Source organism: Trichechus manatus, unplaced genomic scaffold (genome assembly GCF_000243295.1).
Source record: "Trichechus manatus latirostris isolate Lorelei unplaced genomic scaffold, TriManLat1.0 scaffold00007, whole genome shotgun sequence".
Classification (NCBI taxonomy): domain Eukaryota; kingdom Metazoa; phylum Chordata; class Mammalia; order Sirenia; family Trichechidae; genus Trichechus; species Trichechus manatus.
Genome location: NW_004443943.1, coordinates 10053348 through 10076194, shown reverse-complemented (window position 1 = coordinate 10076194; position 22847 = coordinate 10053348). Strand labels below are relative to the sequence as shown.

The following is a 22847-nucleotide window of genomic DNA, read 5'->3' as shown; positions in this document are numbered from 1 at the left end:
GGATTTATTGAATCCTTAGGAATTTTCGTCACTGAGTCTCTTGAGTGTCTTCTGAGACAGCTTTTGAAGAGATAAAAAAAAAACAAAGAAACAAACTAATTTTAGTTTAATTCACTAGGAAAGCTGAGTCTTGGATTAAAAGGAATTTTTTTATTATCAAAGTTTGGTAAGAAGCAGGAAGGAAATACATAACTATAAGGATCTGTAGCTCTAAATTGAGGTTAATTTTTAAATAAACTTTTTTATTTTGGAACAGTTTTACATTTGCAGGATATTTGTGATAATAGTATAGACAGTTCTCAGAAACCCCACGTCCAGTTTTCTCTATTATTAATATACCACGTTAGTACGATACATTTGTTACCATTAACAAGCCAATATTGATATATGTTATTAACTAAAATCCATACTTTATTGAAATTTCCTTAGTTTTTTCCTAATGTCCTTTTTTGTTCCACAATCCCATTCAGGATACCACTTTACATTTAGTCATTAGGTTTTTTTCCTTAGGCTCCTCTAAGCTGTGACAATTTCTCAGACTTGCCTTGTTTTTGATGACCTTGACGATTTGAAGTACTAGACAGGTATTTCATAGAAGGTCCTTCAACAGGAGTTGGTCTTATATTCCCGTAAATAGACTGGGTTTATGAGATTTGGGGAGGAAAATCACAGAGAGAAAGAGCCATTTTCATCACGTCTTAATCAAAGGTACATATTACTAACAGGACTTATCACTGATGTTAACCTTGATCACCTGGCTGAGGTTATGGTTGTCAGGTTTCCCCTATAAAGTTACCCTTTCTTTTCTTCCTTTGCATTTCTTTGAAAGGAAATCACTATGTGCAGCCCACACGTAAGGAGTGGGAAGTAATTTTAACAGAAATTTGCATTGATTGTATTTATCTAAAGAGAAACATTATGGTAGAATTTGGAAATGTCTTTACTTTCTTAGTACTTAGTAATTATCTTGAAGAATCATTCTTGCATTTTTCTGTCTCTTTAAAATTCTATTCTTTACCACTCTGAAATGTAATTCTGCTAACAGATTGGTGTTTTGCTTTATGTTGTTCGTAAAATTCTTTCCGTTGATGGTTGCCAGACGTTAATATTTGCTTAACAATTTAAAAAAAAAAAGTCTACTTTCTTAAACTTTATGTGATACTACATTCCACTTATACTCTTTCCCAATCTGGTTGTTCAAAAAAAGTTGCAAAGAACGGCTCTAATGTAAGCTCTCAAAGAGTAAAAGTCTGTATTGGTAGAATTTTGCAAATGCAGACAACTTATCTGGAATGTACTAACTTTGTGGCTCGAGTAGTCTTTCATGTTTTCTTCCATTATAAGATGGATTGTGATCAAATGTCTACATTTTCAAAGTATAAATAAAACCAAGAACAACCCCTGCAAAATTCACTGATAATTATGATTGATTAAATTTATGGGTAATAGAGATTTTTTTTTTAAATTCTCCTTCCAAAATTGTTCAGAACTTTCCATCTCTATTTATTGTATCTAGAAGAATCGTATGTATAATCGGAGCAGTAAGTGGGATATGAGAAGATTTTGGTGGTTCACAAATAAACTTTCCATGTATGGATTTTTACATATATCGTTGTTGTTGTTAGTTGCCGTCCAGTCAGTTTTTACTCGTGGCTGGTCCCATGAGTGCAGAGTATACCTGCTCCGTAGGGTTTTCAAGACTGTAACCTTCTGGAAGCAGATCACCAGATTTGTCTTTCAAAGCGCCTCTGGGTAGGTTTAAATAACCAAACTTTCAGATAGTATTTGAGCGCTTAACCACTTATATTTAACTTTACTTTATGGGTTTATTTTAAATTTTGCACCACTGAATTTTAACTTTAATATATGCGCTGACTTGAAATTTCTGAAAAATACAACTAGCTCATCAAATTGCCATTATAAAAGCATGATTACTTAAGACAAAGTGAAAAAAAATCCTGAATTGATTTAAATTTAATTTAAGGAAAAATATTAAATAAACATTTTTATGTGATATGTGGATGTGGCAAAAAAAAATAATAATAATATTTTAAATATGGAAAAGCCAGAAGCAGTATTTCTACACCCCCATGTCATTCTGCCTTATATCTTAAATGTCACCTGAAAATTATTGTAATAGATGAGTGTTTTCCATTTTAGACCATTCTTTCAGTCTATCAGCAACACATCACTCACTATTCTCTGCTTTTTTTGGTTTGGCACTATTCCATAGAATGGTCAAAGTACAAGAGAAAGGGTGTGTATTTACCAAAATGCATAATGTAGACTTTAATCTCATGTTGGAGAAAGATATTGCTTACAAAGTATTGGTCTATAAAATTTGAATTTTTATGAGGAAAAAAAAGATAGAACCTCGTAAGAGCAAAGATGTAACAATGAAAAATACCAACATGGTTTCTACACATGTGAAGATTCCCATAATTTTTCCCAACATATAACATAAAGGAAGTTATGAAAATATGAGACGTATACCCCTAACTCACGAGCCTATGGAAGATGTTGTTAATCCATGATGTTCTTCTCCTAGTTTTGAACCAGATTTTATCTAAAAAAATTCTTTTCTAACAAAACCCCTGGAAATGTAAATAAAAAATAACAAGAAAAGCAAAAAGAAATATAAAACAACTTTTGCTCTTTCTAGTAAAATGCTACTTTACAAGACTTTCCTGAATAAGAAAAAATATTTTAAATTGTGAGTTCTATAAATAATTTGCAAAAATAATTTTGCATTTTCATTCATTGTTATTTTAGAATCTACTATATATTAAAAGCTATCAAGAAATGTTCTGTCCTTCTTCCCTTCTATTTTCTCTCCACATTTTTCTTCTTTTTTCCCTTTTTATTTAAAGAAAATAAAACTTAATTAATTTACAGACTAGATGATTATAATTGCCAAGGATGAATACTTTTTTAAAGAAGTTATCCAAGTTTAACATTTAATTGGTATTTTCTCATCATACATTATTATTTCAAATACAGTGAAACCTGTGAGAGCTGGAATTCGACGAGGCTGCCTTGTTTTTACAGATCTCGCAAGTTTGCCACCTTTGACAGGGTGCAGTCTTACCACTTTTCTGTTGCTCTCTAATAGTGGAAAAGATTTGAGTTTCCCTTCTCTTACAGGTTTCTGTCTTATAGGTGCCGGCTTTCACAGGTTTTACTGTATATTTCCTAACATTAAGCATTTAGTAAAATGAAATCTCTAATTAACTTCCATTTAAAAAAATATTTCACAATTTATTTGAAAATTGTGATACAGCTGTAAGGAAGAAATTGCAGGTGACACAAAAAATAATCCTGCATAAAAATCAGCATACAGGGGATTAAACTATAAACATATCTTCAACACAGAATAAAAAAGCCATAAAGTATATTCATGGAAGAATGTGACCTACCAAGAGAATTATGTTGATGTCTCACAGGGGAAGTGGTACTGATCTGGTCCCTGAATCCTTAGCATCTTTATGCAAGACATCCAATCCTATCACCCCATATGACAGCAATGCAACATAAAATTCTTCAGAGTCATATTTTAATGTGGTATCTGACATAGCAAAGGCACTCACATATTTTTGAATGAATTATTTACTAAACAGTAATAACTATTTACTAATTATTTACTAAATTATTTACTAATGCATCAATACATTACTAAGAACTATATATTCTAAAGATAGGCACCTATTAGATCATCAAAGAAAAGCTACTTTTTGTAAATAACTCAGAGATGAATACCTCATTGTCATGAACCAGTCTTTCTATAAAGCCAATTTTTAATAAAATTACAAATAATTCAAATGTGATAACGTTAAGACAAAAAAGACAATTTCCACTGTCAGAAAATAAGTGGGACTTCAGTTTGTACATTTTCATCAAATACTCCTTGCAGTAAAATATTTTGATTATCAACCATTCTTTGATCAAACTACTGAAAAATGCTAACATCTATTCATTTAGTATTTGCTATATTTAGCAGTGTATTAAGCAAGTATTGGTTGTGTGTAGTGGGGGCAGGAGAGATGTGGCCTTTAACACATAACCTGAAATTATATAAAACTAGTTTTAAAAAATGAGTATGAGACAGACATGCCAATGTTCTGATTTATTTTTGTGGCAATGTCATAAGAGCCTTGGAATAAACAGACTTCCAAAATTTAAATATTCAGTATTCAAGTGTTCAAGTTTGTATTTTTACAAAATGGCCAGCAGCACCTACCAGACTCCCTCATAGATACAGACATTAAATACTATTCCATTACTTTATCGGGCATTTGCAGCATAGAAAGAAAAAAAAAAGCAACATTATTAGACTTGCCCTGAATATGCTGGCATTAATTCAGTTACCTAATGGTAAAAAGATATATCGAAATTTTCAACGAAAGTAAAATCTATTGATCTTTATATTTCCTTGAACTTCCTTTTATTAGATTGCGTTTCCTCTTTTTTTTTTTTTAATTAATCATTTCCCCACTGTATAGTCATATTAAAATAATCAGTGTGGGTAATAATGTTGCAAGCATTTTTACAAATCTAAATGGTCAGTTTTGTAATGTGTTTTGTAATGTGTATTAATCAAAACTCATTCAGCTTAATTAAGAATCATAGCATGTTCACACTGATAAAAAGAAACCATCCAAATGCATGTAATTTAAAGGGTTCCTTTTGAAAATCAATCAACTCTTCGTGCCATAAGCAGGGAGGTCAAAGCTGAGTAATGTTCAATAATTTATCCTCAGCCCTCTAATTAGCCTCTTAGATACCAACTACTTTAAAGTCAACGTTGATTGCTTATATTTCAAGTCTCCTTATGATTCCAGGAGAATATGTGGGTTTCTAATGTAAGTTGTTTGGAGCCTCAGTGACGCAGTGGTTAAAGCATTCAGCTGCTAACCAAAAGGTCAGCAGTTCCAATCCACCAGCTGCTCCTTGGAATGTCTATGTGGCAGCTCTACTCTGTCTTATAAGGTCACTATGAATTGGAATTGACTCATCGGCAATGAGTTTGGTTCTTTTGTTTGTTTGTTTTAATGTACATCATTTACATTATACATCATTTTACATACAAAAGAATAAAAAACAAAGAGAAATTAAAATAATAATAATTAGAAAGATATTATAGAGACATGGCTATCATTATCCCTATAAACATGAAGCTATAGATAATGGTATGTGGCAAGAACAAGTGATTGGAGAGTGGGCAATACATATGAGGGATTCAGAGAGTGAGGATATAACAAGTGGAAAACATCTCCCCATCCCAGCCCATCCTATCCACCATCTAGAAGAACATAAAATGCAAATTCCACTGAGGACAGAGGTGACCTGTTAAGGGCAAAAATTACACCAAGAACTCTAAGAACACTCATTACATTTTGGACGAGTTCTTTAGTTCATAAACTCACAGGCATAACATTAGAGAAACTGAATACTCACATTAGCTTGGATGATGACAAAGTAGCGAGTCTTATCTTCATAGTTGAGCCTCTTCCTTAACATTACATTTCCCGTCAGCATGAGGGGAATTTCAAAGGTGTCGTTGGACGTCTGCAAATATTTAAGGATATAGACTTTAGATAATCTGAATATAAGATAAATTAGACAGAGAACTCGATATTGTTCATTTAGTCCCTTGAAAGTTATAGATAGCATGCTTATTGTCTGAAAATAGAATGTGATTGTAAGTTTCAGAATGAATATTCTTATCATTTCTCAAAATGTTTCACGAGAGGGTTTCATGAGCGTCCTCTGATAATAATAAGCAGGAAACGTATTTGTTATTAGCGTGAGTCATCAACTGCCCTGAGATATTGCTAAATCAAAGTCAAGGTATCTGAAAATCTTCTCCATTATCATATTATCTTTTCATCATTTTTTAACACCAAATATTCAAACAATAATCTGTGATTTCTACATAATATCCCTTTTCAACATTGGTGCCCATTCTATATTCAAGTATTTTCAAGCATTAAATACAAATATAAACTTGAAACTGATTTTGTGAAAAGGACTCTGGGCTAGAGGTTACATTTCTTTTAGGCCCCAGCAGCAATGCTGCTCATTAGTTAAATTTTACTCTACCCTCTCTGGAATTGAATTTCTTCTCGGTAACCTGTAGACCATACAAGGCAATCCTAAAGCGAAGGGCAATGTATTCACACTTTAAACCAGCTGCTGTCCAGTTGATTCCGTCTCATCGTAACCCAGTGTGTGTCAGAGTAGAACTGTGCTCCATAGGGTTTCAATGGCTGATTTTTTGGAAGTGGATCACCAGGCCATTCTTCTGAGGTGCCTCTGGATGGCTTCTAACCGTTAACCTTCTGGTTAGCAGCAGAGCCATGTTAACCCTTTGCACCACCGAGGAACTCCATTTACACTTTAAGAAAGAAGTAACCAGGACAAGGAAGTAACAGTAACATGCTGAGGATGGCAGAGTAGAAAATGAACGTGGATCAGTGATGTCTTTGACTTACTGAACTAAGAAATCCTGCTACCACCTTGTCTCTCAAAAACTTGTTATGATTATGGCCTTATTAAAGTTACTTTTCTTTCAATTTTCTATTATTTGCAGCTGAAAGACTTTCATGCCTAAGTATCTCCTGTCTATTGTCCTTACATTGTAGTCCCCTCTCTTTCCTTTGTAGGCCATGAATCATCACACCTGACTTTTGTTCTTATTTTTCTCCTGCCTGAAAACTCTATTCCTCATTTCTCTCCATATAAAATTCTGCAACTCCTACACAGAAAAGCTTTCTTTGTTCAATTTAAGATTAAGCCTTGCTCTGATGTTACATTATTTTTTTCAAACAAAATTTATTCTACTGCCTTCTATTTAATTTTGTCTCCCCTCACAGATTGCTCAAGGGTGTCTGTCTATGATATGGGGATCTTTATCTTTATATCTCCAGCAAAGCAAACTGAATATAGCAGAGGTTTAGAATATATTCATTATGTCGCAGCGGTGACGATTGTTGGGGCGGTGAAGACAGTAGCAAAACACAACTCTTACAGAGAAGTGGGGCCAAGGAGGGTCACTCAGAGGAGTCGACCCGGCTTCAGTCCCAGGAGTTTATTTATAGTCAATACAGCACGCAGTGAAGCAAATAACAGAACAATGGGCTTTGGGTGAATAACAATAAGTTTCGGGCAAGGGAGAAGGAATTCAGGTAAACAAGCCAATCAGTAACGGGACAATAGGTTTGGGAAAACAAGTCGTGCCTAATCTCCTCCTCATCGCTGACAAGTCTCAACATGTCCTATGCAGGATAGAGGCCTTTGAGGGGCTGAAGTTGTCAATAGTATAGCCATGTTTAAATGGCATATATCCCCACACATTCAATAAGTGTTTGAAATCATTTTTCATTTAAGTTGACAGTTCCATTGAACACTTGTTGAATTATTACAAACAATGCAGTAGTACAAATTTCATTGCTCTTCAGAGCTCTTTTCAATTGAACTTAATTCTTATTAGCTAACCCATCCTTTAGAATATCTAAGATTTTCATTTTGCTAAATTTTTCATAAACACTTTTGTTCCAAGAAACATAAAGAGAACATCTGGTTAATGATTAGTGTTACTTATGAATTGTTGCATATGAAAAGCCTCTACATTAATTAATTAACCAATGTATTAATAGACAATTACTCATTCAGTATCTATTATGTCTCTACAATTGTAGAACAATAATCATGAGAAGAATCAGAAGAAACAAGAGTATATATCTTTAAGATATTCTCTCTCTCTCTTTTTTTTTTTTTTGGTCTAGTAAAAATAATAATGAATTAGGTAAACTCTAAGTTCACATCTTACTCTAATAATATTTCTAAAGTTTTTACCTAAGGAGAAAGAAAATAAAATCAAAGTTAAATTTAGTAAGAAACCACAGTAATTTTTTTTTTATTTATGCTAAGGCTACTGAGAGAATGACACAATGATATTCAAACTTCAGAATGCATAGGATCACAGAAATGTATGATTTACATTGCAGATTCCCAGCATCCATTCCTAGATATTCCAGAAATTCACAGAAGTCTGCATTTCTAACAAGTCTTTCACGTGATTCTCATGCTGATGGTTCAGATCTTACTTTGAAAAACACTAGACTAGAGGGAGCAGCAAGTTAAAGAAATAAGCAAGAGTTTGGCAGTTGCATATAAACTCAACTCAACAATAACTTCTATAATATATTTTAAGGATACATAATTATTTTAGTTTTTCATTATTTTGTAGCTAGATAAGTTAGCCAACTGATGTCAGATGAGAATGAACTTTTAAACAGACTTTGAGTGAGGATTCTCAACTCAATGTGGTAATAACCATTAAACATACTCATTTTTTCCAGTAAGTACTAAAAACTGTACTTTATATAATCCTTCTGACTCTCATATTATTAAATAATATGTCAGTAAAATCCAATAACTTTTCAATAATTCTTGGTTATTTAAATAGCTCAGTGATTTTCTCAGTCTTATACTCTTGTTAAATAGCTGTTTGAGGTAGAAGGAAAGTAGAGCCTTCTTCACCCTCTTTCTCCCTACCATTTGTCTTCCTCTTCTCTCATCCTTAAGAGTTTAGGTCCACCAACAAAGCAGAGAGCTGTGGGAGAAGAGCAACATCCATTTCCTTAAGTTACCCTAAATTTCTGGAAGCAAAGCCATTGCTTTACGGATAGTTATGGACACTTCTCTGTAAAACCCTAAGTGGCACTGGTTTCTTTGTGTGACAGGAATTTAAATGCTAACCTCTATCTGTGCAATACTAATGAGGGAAATCTAACTGTGGCCAAGCCCCTTAATACTCACAGGCGCCAAATATGCAGCCTCCATCTTTGATAATAGAAAAATTCCTTTTAATCCACCAAGAGTGGCATAGTCCACAACTACCTGGAGAATTTAATTACTCAGTAACTGTCAAAAAAAGTGATAGTTCTCTACTTAAGTAAAATGAGGAGGTAGGATGGTTTAAACAGTTTTATCCCTGTTGTAAGAATGGGGAACAGGTTGGGATGTGTCCACCCTCAAGCACATATACTGCACACACGTATGAAAGGGAGGCAGAAGGGATGTTGACCCTCTATCAATTCTGTTTTCCCAGAAATTCTGTTTTTTTCTCTCTGTTATGGATTGGATTGTCTTCCCCCCAAATATGTGTTGCAATGCTAACCCCTGTATCTGTGGATGTAATTCTATTATCCCATTTGGGAACAAGGTTATCATTGTTATATTAAGGAAGCCGTATCAGTGTAGGGCACGTCTTAAACCTAATGATTTTTGAGATATAAAAAGAGCAGATTAGATGCGGACAGAAGCAAGCACAAATGGGGTGAAGATAGATGCCAGGTGAAGATCTCCAAGCAACCAAAGAAGACCAGGGCTAGAGAAACTGAGAGAAGGATTTTTCTTCAGGGGGGACAAAGAGAGAGCCTTTCCCAAGAGCTGGTACCCTGAATACGGACTTCTAAACTCCTGAACTGTGAGAAAATAAAGCTCTGTTCTTTAAAACCACCCACTTACGGTATTTTTGTTACAGCTGTACTAAGAAACTAAGGTATACATATATATATATATATATATATATGAGAGTGATCTAGGAGTGGGCCTGCAATGGGGAAGTAGTAGGAATTTAGTTAACAAGGCTTCTCATTCTGTCTCTCAGGGAGCTATAAGATCTCTTGTTGTTTTCTTTTTTTACATCTTTTTAAAATAAGTGTCTCTCACTTTCTCTCATCTTCTCCTGTTTTCTCTTCTTGTACATGATTGTGACTTTTTATCTGTTAGTTTCAATAACCAGCACCAATTCTGTGTCCTAATCGGTCACTGTTACAAAATCCCAGAGGTAGAATCCAATCAGCCTTAAACTTGTCTCTGCCTAAGTCAGACCACCATGCCATCAGCTGCTAATCAATCTATAGGTTGGTTGCCCTTGTTTGGGAGACTAAACCAAAACAAAACCCAACCTGTTGCCGTCGATGTCGACCAATAGTAACCCTATAGTACAGGGTAGAGCTGCTCCATAGGTTTCCAAGGAGCAGCTGGTGGTTGCAAACTGCCTACCGTTTGGTTAGCAGCTGTAGCCCACCATAGCTCTTAACCACCACACTACCTCTAACGGAATTACCTAAAGTGAGAAGTAGAGGGCTAAGCAGAGTTAAGTGATCCTTGTCCACTCAAGAGGAACTAAAGGTTTTGCTGGTAATGTTAAATCTGTTCCCAGTAGAAACTATCAACACTTTGATTATGTTTTCTGTTTCACATCAACTTAACTCCTCCCTTTCCCTCATACAGAAACACATACACGCACATTTAAAGATGCATTAAAGAGTGCAATGGAGCTCATTCCACCTTTTTCTAATCAATTTCTTAGGAAATTATATTTCGAAGTGCCTGGTTGGCTTCAGAGGCATGTGTATGTGGAGTTAAAAGGTGGACTTGAATTGCGAATATCTGGGTTCACATTTTTACACAAAGCAGTACTTTAGACAATAACTTAATTAAACCTCAGTGGCATTGCAAGATAAAAAAATATTATGACTTTATGAGCCTAAGGCTCTCATGTTACAATGCACCCTATAATGCATTATTTAAGTATAAAATAATGCTCTTAGTAACCTACTTAAGAATAAGCAATAACAGTTTTTGCTTAGCTTGAAATACTTTAATAGCATCTAAAAGTTGGGCTTTGACTTATACACTAAACTACTTCTGGATGGTGATTTGTTAAAAATCTTTTTGCATTTGAACAGTGGTTTGAACTTCCTGACTCAGGAAATTCAAATGCATTACAAGCCTACCCACTGCAAAAGAAATTATACCTCATTTTTTTCTCATTTCCCTTAAAGATATAGGAAGCCAAACATTACAAAGGAAGGACAGTCTACTGAGGAGGAGTTGATAAAACACGTTATCACCCACCAAAACACCCTCTAATACATCCAAGAAAGAAACTGCCCATACATACTGCTTAAATGTCCTCAGTGTTTTTCCGAGTGGCAGGTATAGTTAATAGCAGCAGCTGTTCTCCTACTACAACGGACATGCTATCAGTTCCTTCCTTATTACTTTAAGTCAAAACACTTAACACTGGTGAATAAACATCACTCGTCTGGCATTAATGAAAAGGATTAAGATAAGAAATGCAATGTGATAACCTATTGTATGAATAGACTTATTAAGCTCACTAACAACTGGGATTTAGAACATTCAGAATGATACCTACTTTATAATTTCATTTTTGCATAAAGGATAGCTCAAAACTGAAAGTTTCTGCAGAGCACATGATGAAAAACTCTGACCCACTTCAAAGGGTCTTTTTCTTTTAAACAATCTCATTAGTTCAGATGGCTTTTCTTTGTATTAGTATGAGGGCACTCAAAACAGTATTTCACAAAAACTATAATGAGCATAATACAAATTCTTTTAGTCCATAGTCTAGACGACCTTAATAATGAGGGATTTATTAAATTATTATTATTTTTCTAAATGTATCACCAAGAAAGGATAAAATATGCTGTAGGAACAAACACTCCAAAAGTAATGGCTTAACATAAAAAAAAAAAAAAAGATTAGCATGGTATATATTCTTGTAGTCTAGAGTCTATGATAGTTATTAATGGGTATTTATTAATTGTTAATCATTTTTTTAAATATACCAATCAAGAAAGGATAGGTGATTACGCAGGAACAAAACCCCAAAACAAATGGCATAACATAAATGTTAACAGAAGACATAAATCTAGATTTGAACGCGAATATCTTGACTTTTAGATATTGGTTCAAACAATTTCTAGTCAAAGTACCTGTGGGTTAAACAAAACTCTAGATCACTAGTTTGTGACTTCTGCTAATGAATCCTGTGGCATGAGATAGAAAATAATAATAATAACTGTGAATTTTAAATAGAACAGAACAATCTACACTTTCTGTAATTTACCATACAGTGTGAGGCCATTTGTTAAGAAAATATAATTATGGCTACAAAAACCAGAGGTGGTCACACATTCATGTTAAATACTATGTTCACTGTACATACAAATTTGTCGTGAGATTAAGAAATAAGCAGGAAAACACTATAATGCTATTAATATGAGAAGAATTTCTAGAGATTTAACAGTGGTAGAATATAAAAATCATCAGGTATTTCTCTAGCAGATGTTATAAGAGAAGAAACTGGTACTAAGCTTTAAACTAAGTCTCTGTGATGGCTCAAGATGGATTCTCTCCCTAAGGAAGTGACTTAGTTAATGCTTTCTCCTGCAGTATATCCTACACTAAGTGCTGTCATGATGTCTTATTCTTTTGCCTCACTGAATTAGGACTATGACCAGAGAACGTCTTTATTTATTGCACAGCAGTGTTGGCTTGCTAAAATACATTTTTCTTTTCTTGTTATTTGGAAACTGCATGTGGCTGATTGGCTTATCCGTTCAGTAGGTAGTAAAAGGTACATATTACATTTAATGATAGGCCCACAAATCCCCAAAAGGGGGAGATATTCAGACAGACTACTACACAGCTAGCAATAAATTTCAACCCCATAAAACTTTGAAAAGATAGCTTCTAAGTAATATATTTTTGTCTTATACTATATATAAACGTTAAATAATTTTTTATTTTATTTTATTTTATGCAATGCAATAAATATTTCTCTAAAATACATGGCCTGGCTATTCTATACTTGCTGGGAGGTTTCTTTTTTTATAACTTGGGGAGTAAAGATTAGGAAATGACCTTCATAAAATATAAGGTAAGAACATGGCACACACATACAATTAATACTTAAAGAAACCGTAATAGCAAATAAAATAAATGGTTCAGAAGCAGAATGTGCAGTCAGCTGTCTTTTTTTACTTTCAGGCAAAAAAGTTTCTCTTGTCCTTTTCTCCTATGCTGTTGGTTTGATCCTTTCCACTCCAATTCCTGTGTAATCCTATCATTCTTACTGTCTGTCTTCCCTGTCATTCTCATTCTCTCTCCATCTCTTGGTTTCATTGCCTCTGCCTATAAACATGTTGAGACCTACTGTATTAGCAAAAAAGCAGATAAACAGACAACATAAACATTTGTCTCAGCTATGTCCTTGCTTTTTTTTTTCTATTTTTTTTCTTTTTTTAATTACCACCCATACCCCACTGCCGTCAAGTCAATTCTAACTCATAGTGACCCTATAAACAGAGTAGAACTCCCCCACAGGGTTTCCAAGGAACGGCTGGTGGATTTGAACTGTCAACCTTTTAGTCAGCAGCTGAGCTCTTACAACACAATAGAGGAAGAGTACAGTGCATGCTACTCTCAAGTTGGACTATGTTTGAATCCTGACTCTACATTTTAGAAGTGGCTCCCTCGGTGGTGGAAACTGTTAAAGTGTTTGGCTACTAAATCATAAGGTTGGAGGTTCTAGCCCATCCAGAGGCGCCTCTAAAGAAAGGCATGCTGATTTACTTCCAAAACATCAGCCTTTAAGAACCCTAACAGTTGTGACACACAAGGAGTTGGCGTGAGTTAGAGTTGACTTGACAGTTACTTTTTTTTTTTTTTTTTAATGTAATATCAAGCACATCCTTTCATCCAGGAGTCTTTTTTTTTCTCATCTATATAATAAAGATACTCCTACTAATGAACTGATTTGTGAGAATAAAACGAGAAAATGCATTCACAATTCACTTAATTCTCACAATAAATTTGTGAGGTAGATCTTGTTACTAGTTAATAATTCAGTCCCTACAAGTTTAACAGAGGTTTTTTTGTTTGTTGGTTGGTTGGTTGAATTGTGGGTTTGCTTGTTTAAAGTTTATATAAGGAACGTGAAAGGTTAAAAATGAAAACAATATTAACTGCACCATATTTTATATTCTTAGTATTTCACATTAAAGAGAGGCATTAAATTAGATCATTCACTTAATAAATGATTTTAAAATTCTGCCTTGGGGAGCCCACAGTATTCTGAGAAGCTGCCTCCAGGGAAGGGAAAGAGAGAATGGAAGATAGAGCTACCAGATCTAGCTTCAACCAAAGAATTCTGATTTTATCTTTTTTATGTATATTCCACTTGTGAAATTGCTTAACAGCTTAAAAAAAGAGTCAGAGAACCAGGACCTAAGGCAAAAAAAAAAGAAAAGAAGAAAAAGGCCTATAGCTAAAACTTTTGATCTCTACCTACTTTAACTTCCTTTAATGAGATTGCTGGGATTGTTGGGATTTGTCATCACCAGAAATATGTTTCTAAGTGTGTTTTTGTGGAGAAGTGCAGGTGGTTGTATTAATTTGCAAGTTCCATAAGGCATATGTATTACACTGGTTATATCATCTTCATTGTTAGGATTAGAATATATAGGAATCCACAAACACAACAGGAATTTAGTAAAAAAGACATGTTAAACCTATAAATATATTTAAAGCTGCAAATGCCAATAACAAATTAGTTTTCAAAACCACAGCACACGATTTTTTAAAAATGCAATATTGAGATAACTTTAACAATAATATCATTACTAATGTGACTCCAAGGAGCTAAAAAAGAGTCATACAATAAACATCAGCTGAAATAAACGTTGATTTTATTCCTTGTAGTGAAGCCACATTGCAAATAGGCATTTACATACCGGATCATCTGGATTATATTGGATAACATATTCTATCTGTCCATTGGGGCCATCATCTATGTCTGTAGCTCCATTGTCTCCTGAAAATCCTGTAAATACCGTGGTGCCAACTGGAGTGAGCTGAAAGAAAAATAAAAGAAAAACTGTCAGTTCTCACTTCATCAGCTGCACACCAAAAGTGTTTCAGCACAAAAACCAGCCATTTTTTACACAAAGGAAGAGTAGGCAGCTGCTCACAATCCCCAACCTGAAGTATTTCAAAAGACCCCTTGCAAATCTTCCATAGAGGCTCTTGTAAAGCCTGAAATTTCCAACCTCATGTTCCTTGCTTTGGTAAAGAAATAGAACACCCTGGTGCAGAGTGAAGCACATTTGCACCCATTTACAACCATTAGCATCTTAGCTCCTATGGAGACAATGCACCTGATGTTTCTCCTCTAAAAAAAAAAAACAAAAAATCTTGATGCATTAAGTTATCAACAAGCTAGGATTTAAATCGTATGAAGAAGTTAGATTCTTTACTTTAAAATAAAAAAACACTGCAGAGAGATCAGTGAAAGTCAGGGTTGTAATTACAGGCAAGAGACGAGTTTAAGGAAGAGGAAAAGTTGGGGACAACAGATGCCCTTCTACCAGAGGATACAGAAAGCTGGGAGTCTCTTTAGTGCTTAAATATTGGTTAAGTAGAAAACAGTTACACGGCAGAGTTTGAAGAGATGGTCACATCTTTTCATTTAGGATGGAAGAAAAAATAAAATGAAGTGGTATACAAGACTATGATTTGAAATTCTGTCTATAGATCTCTCTTTAACTCTTATCCCTCTCCACCACAGAAACACTGCTATTTTGCTTACCTCTAGGTCTTTGCAAAATCTGTTCCTACATCCAAAAATATGGTTCATAATCCTTCATTCCCATTCTTCAAGCCTGAGAGGGAATCCTACTCATTGGTTAAATTCCGACTTAATTAGACGTCACCTTCTCCTAAAACATTTCCTTCCGTAGCATTCCCCACCCCAAGGCAGAATATGGTGCTTCTTACTGTTGTGCTTGCATTTTATACTTTCCTTCCTTCATTGCAGCACTGTCACAATAAATATAAAAGTGAAAAAATTCTAGGAATAAATATATACTGTGTGACTTCTTTTTTTTCTGAGATTTGTTTATTTTTGAATGGGATTCCTTCATGGAAAGACAGTTCGAGAAAAAAAAAAGGGGGCGTATGGTTCATAAACTTCTGTTTCAGGAGCTTCAAATTTGGCCCAAATGCCAAAAGGGATCACCACGTAATGTAAATCAGTGGAGCAAGCCTGATGGGAATGGCAGCAAACAGGCGAACGCATGCTCTCTCTAAGTGGTTGCTGCTCCTCAACCCCAGCAAGTGTTTTCTATAGTGGATTATGGACCAATTGGTACTAGGTCTTCTAAAATTCCAGTTTCGTAAGAACTCTCTGGATTCTAAGGGTGGCAAGTGATTTGGAAAATTAAACTATGAACGGGCCAAACAAAACACATCCACTGGTCCAAGAAGCATGCCAGTTTGCAACTTCTGATTTAGAAAAAATAATTATGATTAAAGAAATAAACTATAAGTACAAAATACTTAGTTAATTATAAAGTCTGCCCTCTTGTTGGCTTTAAAGGCAAACTTTGGCATTCTGCAGCTCAAAAGGAGCTGAGAATGTAGTAAGAGGAGATGGTTAAATATATACACATAAGAACACTAAGAACATTGGAGAGTTGGTTTAGTGAAAATGTTAGATAACTAAATGGCTTCCAAGCCTACAGTTTTATTTTATTTTATTTTTTTATGTAATCCCTGTCTCAAAAGACAATTTTTTCCCTTATAAAAATTAACTCATTCTTATATAGCTATACTTTAATTTTTTAATTATGAAATACTAAAATTGGATGACAATAATGGTTCTAGATATCTAATAAAACAAACTTAAAGTATTTGATCACAGGGTTTCATTGCCAAATGAAATAACTTGGCCATAGAGTTCAATTAAAAAATCAAAACAATACCTTGAAGAATAGCTATCTGTGGAATTTGGGGGGGGAAATGTTTCCATCTCTTTCAGTCTACTTATTGAGGTAGGATATACTTTTGGGCCAAATTCATTTTAAAGCAGGATCCTGAAGTACTAGAACCAGAGGCAAGAAAATCAGTGTTGTGGGAAAGGAATAGGAGATACAAGGAGAGTTCAGAGCATATGCCAGAATGTTGAACATCTTGGGATCAATGAATAATCTGGAAGCCAAGGGAAGCAGGCATTACAAAAAAAGTGAGTGGAAAGAGTGCTGAGAAAAATAGCAGCAACTTTTCCTACTCAATCAATTGTGCTAGCCCATTTTATATGCATTTTATAAGACAAATGTTCTAATTGGATGAGGGAAACATTTTGATAGAATAAGTAGGACTTTTTCAAAACAATTTATAAAACTTTCAAACCTATATCTTTGATCTCATATCACAGTTATTAAATTGTAAAAAAAAAAAAAAATTCCAAAAACTTTACAACCTTCTTACCAGATAATGTGACAAGACCACATTTTTACTACAAAATAACATCTTATTCCTTTGGAAAATTAAAAATTTTATAGAAATATGTTGACAGTTTCTTGCTGGTTTGATAACATGAGATTCATTTTGATTATACATATAATTTGAAGTGTCATCTATATACGTTAAAAAAAAAAAAAGGAATCAACTTGGCATTCGAATACAGGGGTCCAAGGTATAAATGAAACCATTCTGATGATTTCGCATAAGTAATAGAATAGCAGTGGTAGAATAACAAAGGAGAAATGGACTGTTTTCAGTCAAGGTGAAAAATAAAGCATAATATTCTCTAAATCTAAACAACATTTTCTAATGTCCCCATTTTTATTCAAAATTAAATTTCTAGAAATATCTGTCTGACAGAAGTAGTTTGCAATAGTTTGAAGGGCTTCACTTCTTTCAATGTAATATTTCACTTCTTTCAATGTAATATTCAGTGTAGTCCAAAGACATGTTTGCAAATGTAAAGACCTAGTCTATGAAAAAAACAAACAAAAAAAACCCCTGTATTTTCCCCTACTGTCCAAATATTTTCTAAAACTACTAAAAAGGCAACATAAAAGTGCTATGGTGCATTACTATATTATCATCAATTAATGCTTTTCTTCTTTGTCAATGACACAAATTCATATCTTTTTTTTTTTGCCATTTAGAAATCTGTTTTAAATAGGTAGAATGACTAATATTTACTCATTTAAAATAAACGCTACATTGCATTTCTGTGATTGCCTTAAAATAATTACACTTGGTGACAAAGTTAATGAAAGATGATAGTTAGACTACATTGGAAAGGACTTACTATGCATTTGATTATGATTGCAATTTAAGTCTAATCCAAAAAGTAATTCCATTTCAATCACTCTCATTTTAGTATTTGAGCTGATTTTTGGGGTCCTCTACACAATTCCCCCAAATAGAATTTATGTGCCTAGATTTTTTTTTTATTATTCCTTTAAATTGCAAGTAGAAATATGTATCTACAATAAATTCTATTAGTTGATATTCTTGAATGGAAAATAAAAGAGAAACAATTACCTAGCTATGGGAAGAGGAAAAAAAAAAACCTTACAATTTCTACAATACAGCATATAGAGGTTCAAATGATCTCTAAATAGAATCCTAAGCTCTTTAAAAAAAAAAATTAGGTCCCTTGAAAGGAGCCCTGTGGCACAACTGTTAAGTGCTCGGCTGCTAATGGAAAGGTTGATGGTTTGAATCTACAGCCGCTCCAGGGGAGAAAGATGTGCAGTCTGCTTTTGTAAAGATTTACAGCCTTGGAAACCCTATGGGGAAACCCTATGGAGAAACCCTACTCTGTCCTATGAAAATTAAATGGAAATTATTAGAGCAACAGTAGTAGATTTTAGCATGTTATTTTATTCATGGTGCCATCTCTCGTTCACAATTTCAGTAAAAGCTAAAGACTTTATTCCCCCAACACTGAGAATGTGTATTTAGTTGTTGACATTGGAAGATGTGTAGGCTTAGGCAGCGCACATTGGTAAAGAAGCCAAAGTTATCAGTTTTGCATTTGTATATTGTATAAACTTCCACAGATTTATATTTACGTCAAACATATTAGCAAATAATTTTTCTGCTCATTTCCTCTACCAGAATAAACAAGCATCCACATAAGATGCACAAATGTAAAAAAGCAATACTAAAAGGGATCAGTAATTAGGCTGGTTTATGCGCAATCTACCACTCAGATGCTGGGCCTATTCATATATAGGCTGAGTTTTGGAATATTTAAAGTTAACATAAAAGAAATAGTTGAGAAAAAAGAAAGTAAGCCATTATGTGCTGATATGGGAAGCCTGATGAGATTGAAAATGCCCCATTCAAGAAGTCCTGTACTCAATATAAACAAGCAGAAGAGAGTAGGAGCATCCAAAAAGATTAAGAAAAGTTAGGAGACTAGCATCTATTTCATTTTCTCTTTGTTTATATACCAATAGAAATATACATATACATATGTGTGTGTGTGTGTGTGTGTGTGTGTGTGTACATAAGCCCTGGTGGCACAGTGGTTAAGTGCTAGGTTGCTAAACAGAAGGTCAGTGGTTTGAATCAAAGATTACAACTTTGGAAACCCTATGGGGCAGTTTTACTCTGTCCTACAGTGTCACTATGAGTTAAAATTGTCTTGACAGCAATGGGTTTTATACTTACATATGCATATATATATTAAATAACGCATAAATATAAATACACACACTATCCTGAATTTAAAATCACTCATTCTCTGTACAGGAGACATGACAAACTGATGCTTTGTTTTTTTTGAATATTATGTGGGGGTTGAAAATCTTTACATAGCAGTCAGATTGTCTATTATAATCTGTGTAGCTCTATACATTATTATTCACAGTTTTCAGAGCACATCTGCCATGCAGATGGCCATGTTCTGTGTCTTTTAACATTTCAACAAATCTCAGAAATACAAATTTGGTTTTCTGAAGGACATTCTACGCATTGGGTGATGATCAGCTTGTGCAGCTGTCTGGGGGTGTCATTTATTTACTTAGTTAATGCCTTTTTCCACAAATGATTTTAGACAGTAATTGGAAAATACACACAATGCATAGATACATTTAAATGTAAAAGTTAAATATAATCATAAGCAAGAAAATTAAATATTTCAAGAAAATTTCAACAGTAAGGGAAATTAGAATGTGACTGTAAAAGGTAAGCAGTGCTCAGTTTATTGTCCAGATATTTAGTGAGCTATAGCTATTTGAGGCAACCCAAAAATTATGACTAGTGCACCAAAAAGATTTTGTCCTCACTAATCTTACTTGCAATATCTCCCCAAAGAATCACAGTATTCACTGCTTCATATAAATAAAAAAAAATTATAATAGTAATTCATTTGGAGGGTAGCTGAAAGACTCCACTGACCAGAAATTATGAGCACTCTCTCTGTCTCTATATAACTCTGTGACCTCTGCTTTATAGCTTGTCTTCTCTGAAACTCAATTTCTCTGCCTATGAAACATCAGAAACATAGCTGAGCGGCCAGTCCTGCCCACCTGAACAAGATGTGAGAAGTATTATGCCTACAAACAAGCATGCAACAAAGGACATTCAGCCTGCATGCCCGGATATAACCAAATAAATAAAAAAGTAGGACAAAACAAACAAATCTACAATCAATAAATGAAGAAAATAATTCCTGAATGTCCCAAAGACACCACAAAACATCAAACCATATAAAAACACAGCAAAGAATGGCTCCAGAAAGTGATAAAAATAAAACACCAGATAACCTTCCAGTAGAAGAAAAAGTACTGGAACTACTTGATAGGGAATTCAAACTCTAATATTCAGGGCTCTTCAAGAGATGAAGGAAAATGCAGACAAAAATAAAGAAAAAATCAGGGAAAACACAGACAAAGCAATGGAAGAATTCAGGAAAATAATACAGGAACAAAATGTCAAAAGAAACAAACAACTAGAAATTATACAAAAATAGCAATTACAAATTAAAAAGATTACAAAATTTCAGAAATGGACAGTGCAATAGAAGATTTTAGGAGTAAATTTCAAACAATGCAAGACAGGATCAGTGAAACTGAAGATAAATCTTTGGATACCACTTTGAGGAAAAATCAGAGAAAAGAATGAAGAAAAATGAAGAAATGATGAGAACGATATGGGATGCAATCAAAAGCAAAAATCTGCATGTGATCAGAGTTCCAAAATAGGTGGAGAAAATGGAAAACACAGAGAGGATCACTGAAGATTTTATGACAGATAACTTCCCTAATATCATGAAAGATGAAAAGCTGACCATCCAAGAAGCTCAACGAACCCTATATAGAACAGAACCCAAAAGAAAATCACTAAGACATACCATAATCACACTTGCCAAAATCAAAGACAAAGAAAGAATCCTAAGAGCACCTTGAGAAAAACAAAACGTTACATACAAAGGGAAAACAATAACACTAAGTTCTGATTACCAGGCAGAAACCACGCAGGCAAGAAGGCAATGGGATGACATATAAAAAACCTTGAAAGAAAAAAATTACCAAACGAGAATAACACCTGCTACAATAATCTCACTCAAATATGATGGAAAAATTAGGATATTTCCAGATAAACAGAAATTAAGAGATTATGTAAAAGCCAAACCAAATTTACAACAACTAATAAAGGGAATCCTTCAGTTAGAGAACCAATGATATCAGACAACAACTGAATCCAGGACATCAGTCAGATACCAACCTAGGTAATGAACTCTCAAGGATAAAACAAAACTAAAAGATTTACAATAGGGAACCAGATAGGTCAATCTGTAAATGACAATGTCAGAACAATAAAAGAAGGAATAAGTAGTGTAGGTATAGAACTTTCAAATGGAGAGGAAGTCAAGGAGGTATCAAGTAATAAAAGAGTGGTTTAAAATTAGTAAGACAGGGATAAATTTCAAGGTAACCACAAAGAAAGTTAACAAACCTACTCATCAAAATAAAGAAGAAAAATAAAGTCTCAGTAAACACAAAATATACAAAAAGGAAAGAAATGAAAAAAAAAAATGTCCACAAAATAAAGGAATTCAGCACAGGAGAGTAAGAGGAACAAAACAATCATTACAAAATGACAGCAATAAACTCATACCTATTAATAATCAGACTGAAGGTAAACAGCTTAAACGCACCCATAGAGAGGCAGAGAGTGACAGAATGGATAAAAAAAAACAGGACCCATCAATATGCTGTCTACAAGAGACACACCTTAGAAACAAAGACATAAATATATTAAAAATAAAAGCATGGAAAAAATATATCAAGCAAACAACAACAAAAAAAGAGCAAGAGTGGCAATACTAATCACAGACAAAATAGACTTTAAAACAAAATCCACAATAAAACACAAGCAAGGACATTATATAATGATTAAGTTGACAATCTACCATGAGGACATAATCATAATAAATATGTATGCACCCAATGACAGGGCTCCAAAATACATAAAACAAACTCTAACAGCACTGAAAAGAAAAATCTATAGTTCCACAGTAATAGCAGGAGACTTCAACATCACACTCTTGGTAAAGGGCAGAACATTTAAAAGAAGCTCAAGAAAGATACAGAAGATCTAAAGGCCACAATAAACCAACTCGACCTGATAGACATATATAGAACACTCCTCCTAACAGCTGTAACGTACACATTCTTTTCCAGCGCACATGGAATGCTCTCCAGAGGATACCACATCTTAGGCCACAAAGCAACCCTTAACAAAATCTGAAACATTGAGGTAATACAAAGCATCTTTTCTGATCACAATGCCATCAAAGGAGAAATTACAACAGGAAGAGTAAGAAAAAAGAATCAAATACATGGAAACTGGAAAACACCCTGCTTAAAAAACCACTGGGTAATAGAAGAAATCAAAGATGGAATCAAACAAAAAATTCCTAGAATCAAATGAGAATGAAAACACATCATACCAAAACCTTTGAGAGGCACACATCAAAAAAGAAGAAAGAGACAAAATCAAAACATTAGCAACATAACTTCAACAAATAGAAACAGAACAGCAGAAGAAGCACAGAGCCACCAAAAGAAAGGAAATAATAAAGATCAGAGCAGAAATAAATGAAATAGAGAACAGAAAAACAATATAAAGAATCAACAAAACTAAAAGTTGGTTCTTTG

At 34.0% G+C, this 22847-nt stretch overlaps 1 protein-coding gene across 16 annotated transcripts in view; it reads right to left on the bottom strand.

Annotated features, from left to right (window-relative positions):
- PCDH15 (protocadherin related 15) overlaps window positions 1-22847 on the bottom strand; it is an 803588-nt gene that overhangs the window by 524520 nt on the left and 256221 nt on the right. For 15 of the 16 annotated variants that reach the window (XM_004369889.1, XM_004369890.1, XM_023739508.1 and 12 more), the window contains 2 exons: window positions 14616-14735; window positions 5455-5565 (listed from right to left, as the gene is read on the bottom strand). In XM_004369889.1, the coding sequence (XP_004369946.1) occupies window positions 5455-5565; window positions 14616-14735 (231 nt within the window). The remainder of the gene's footprint in view (window positions 1-5454; window positions 5566-14615; window positions 14736-22847) is intronic. The other variant, XM_004369886.2, reaches the window with a different exon arrangement.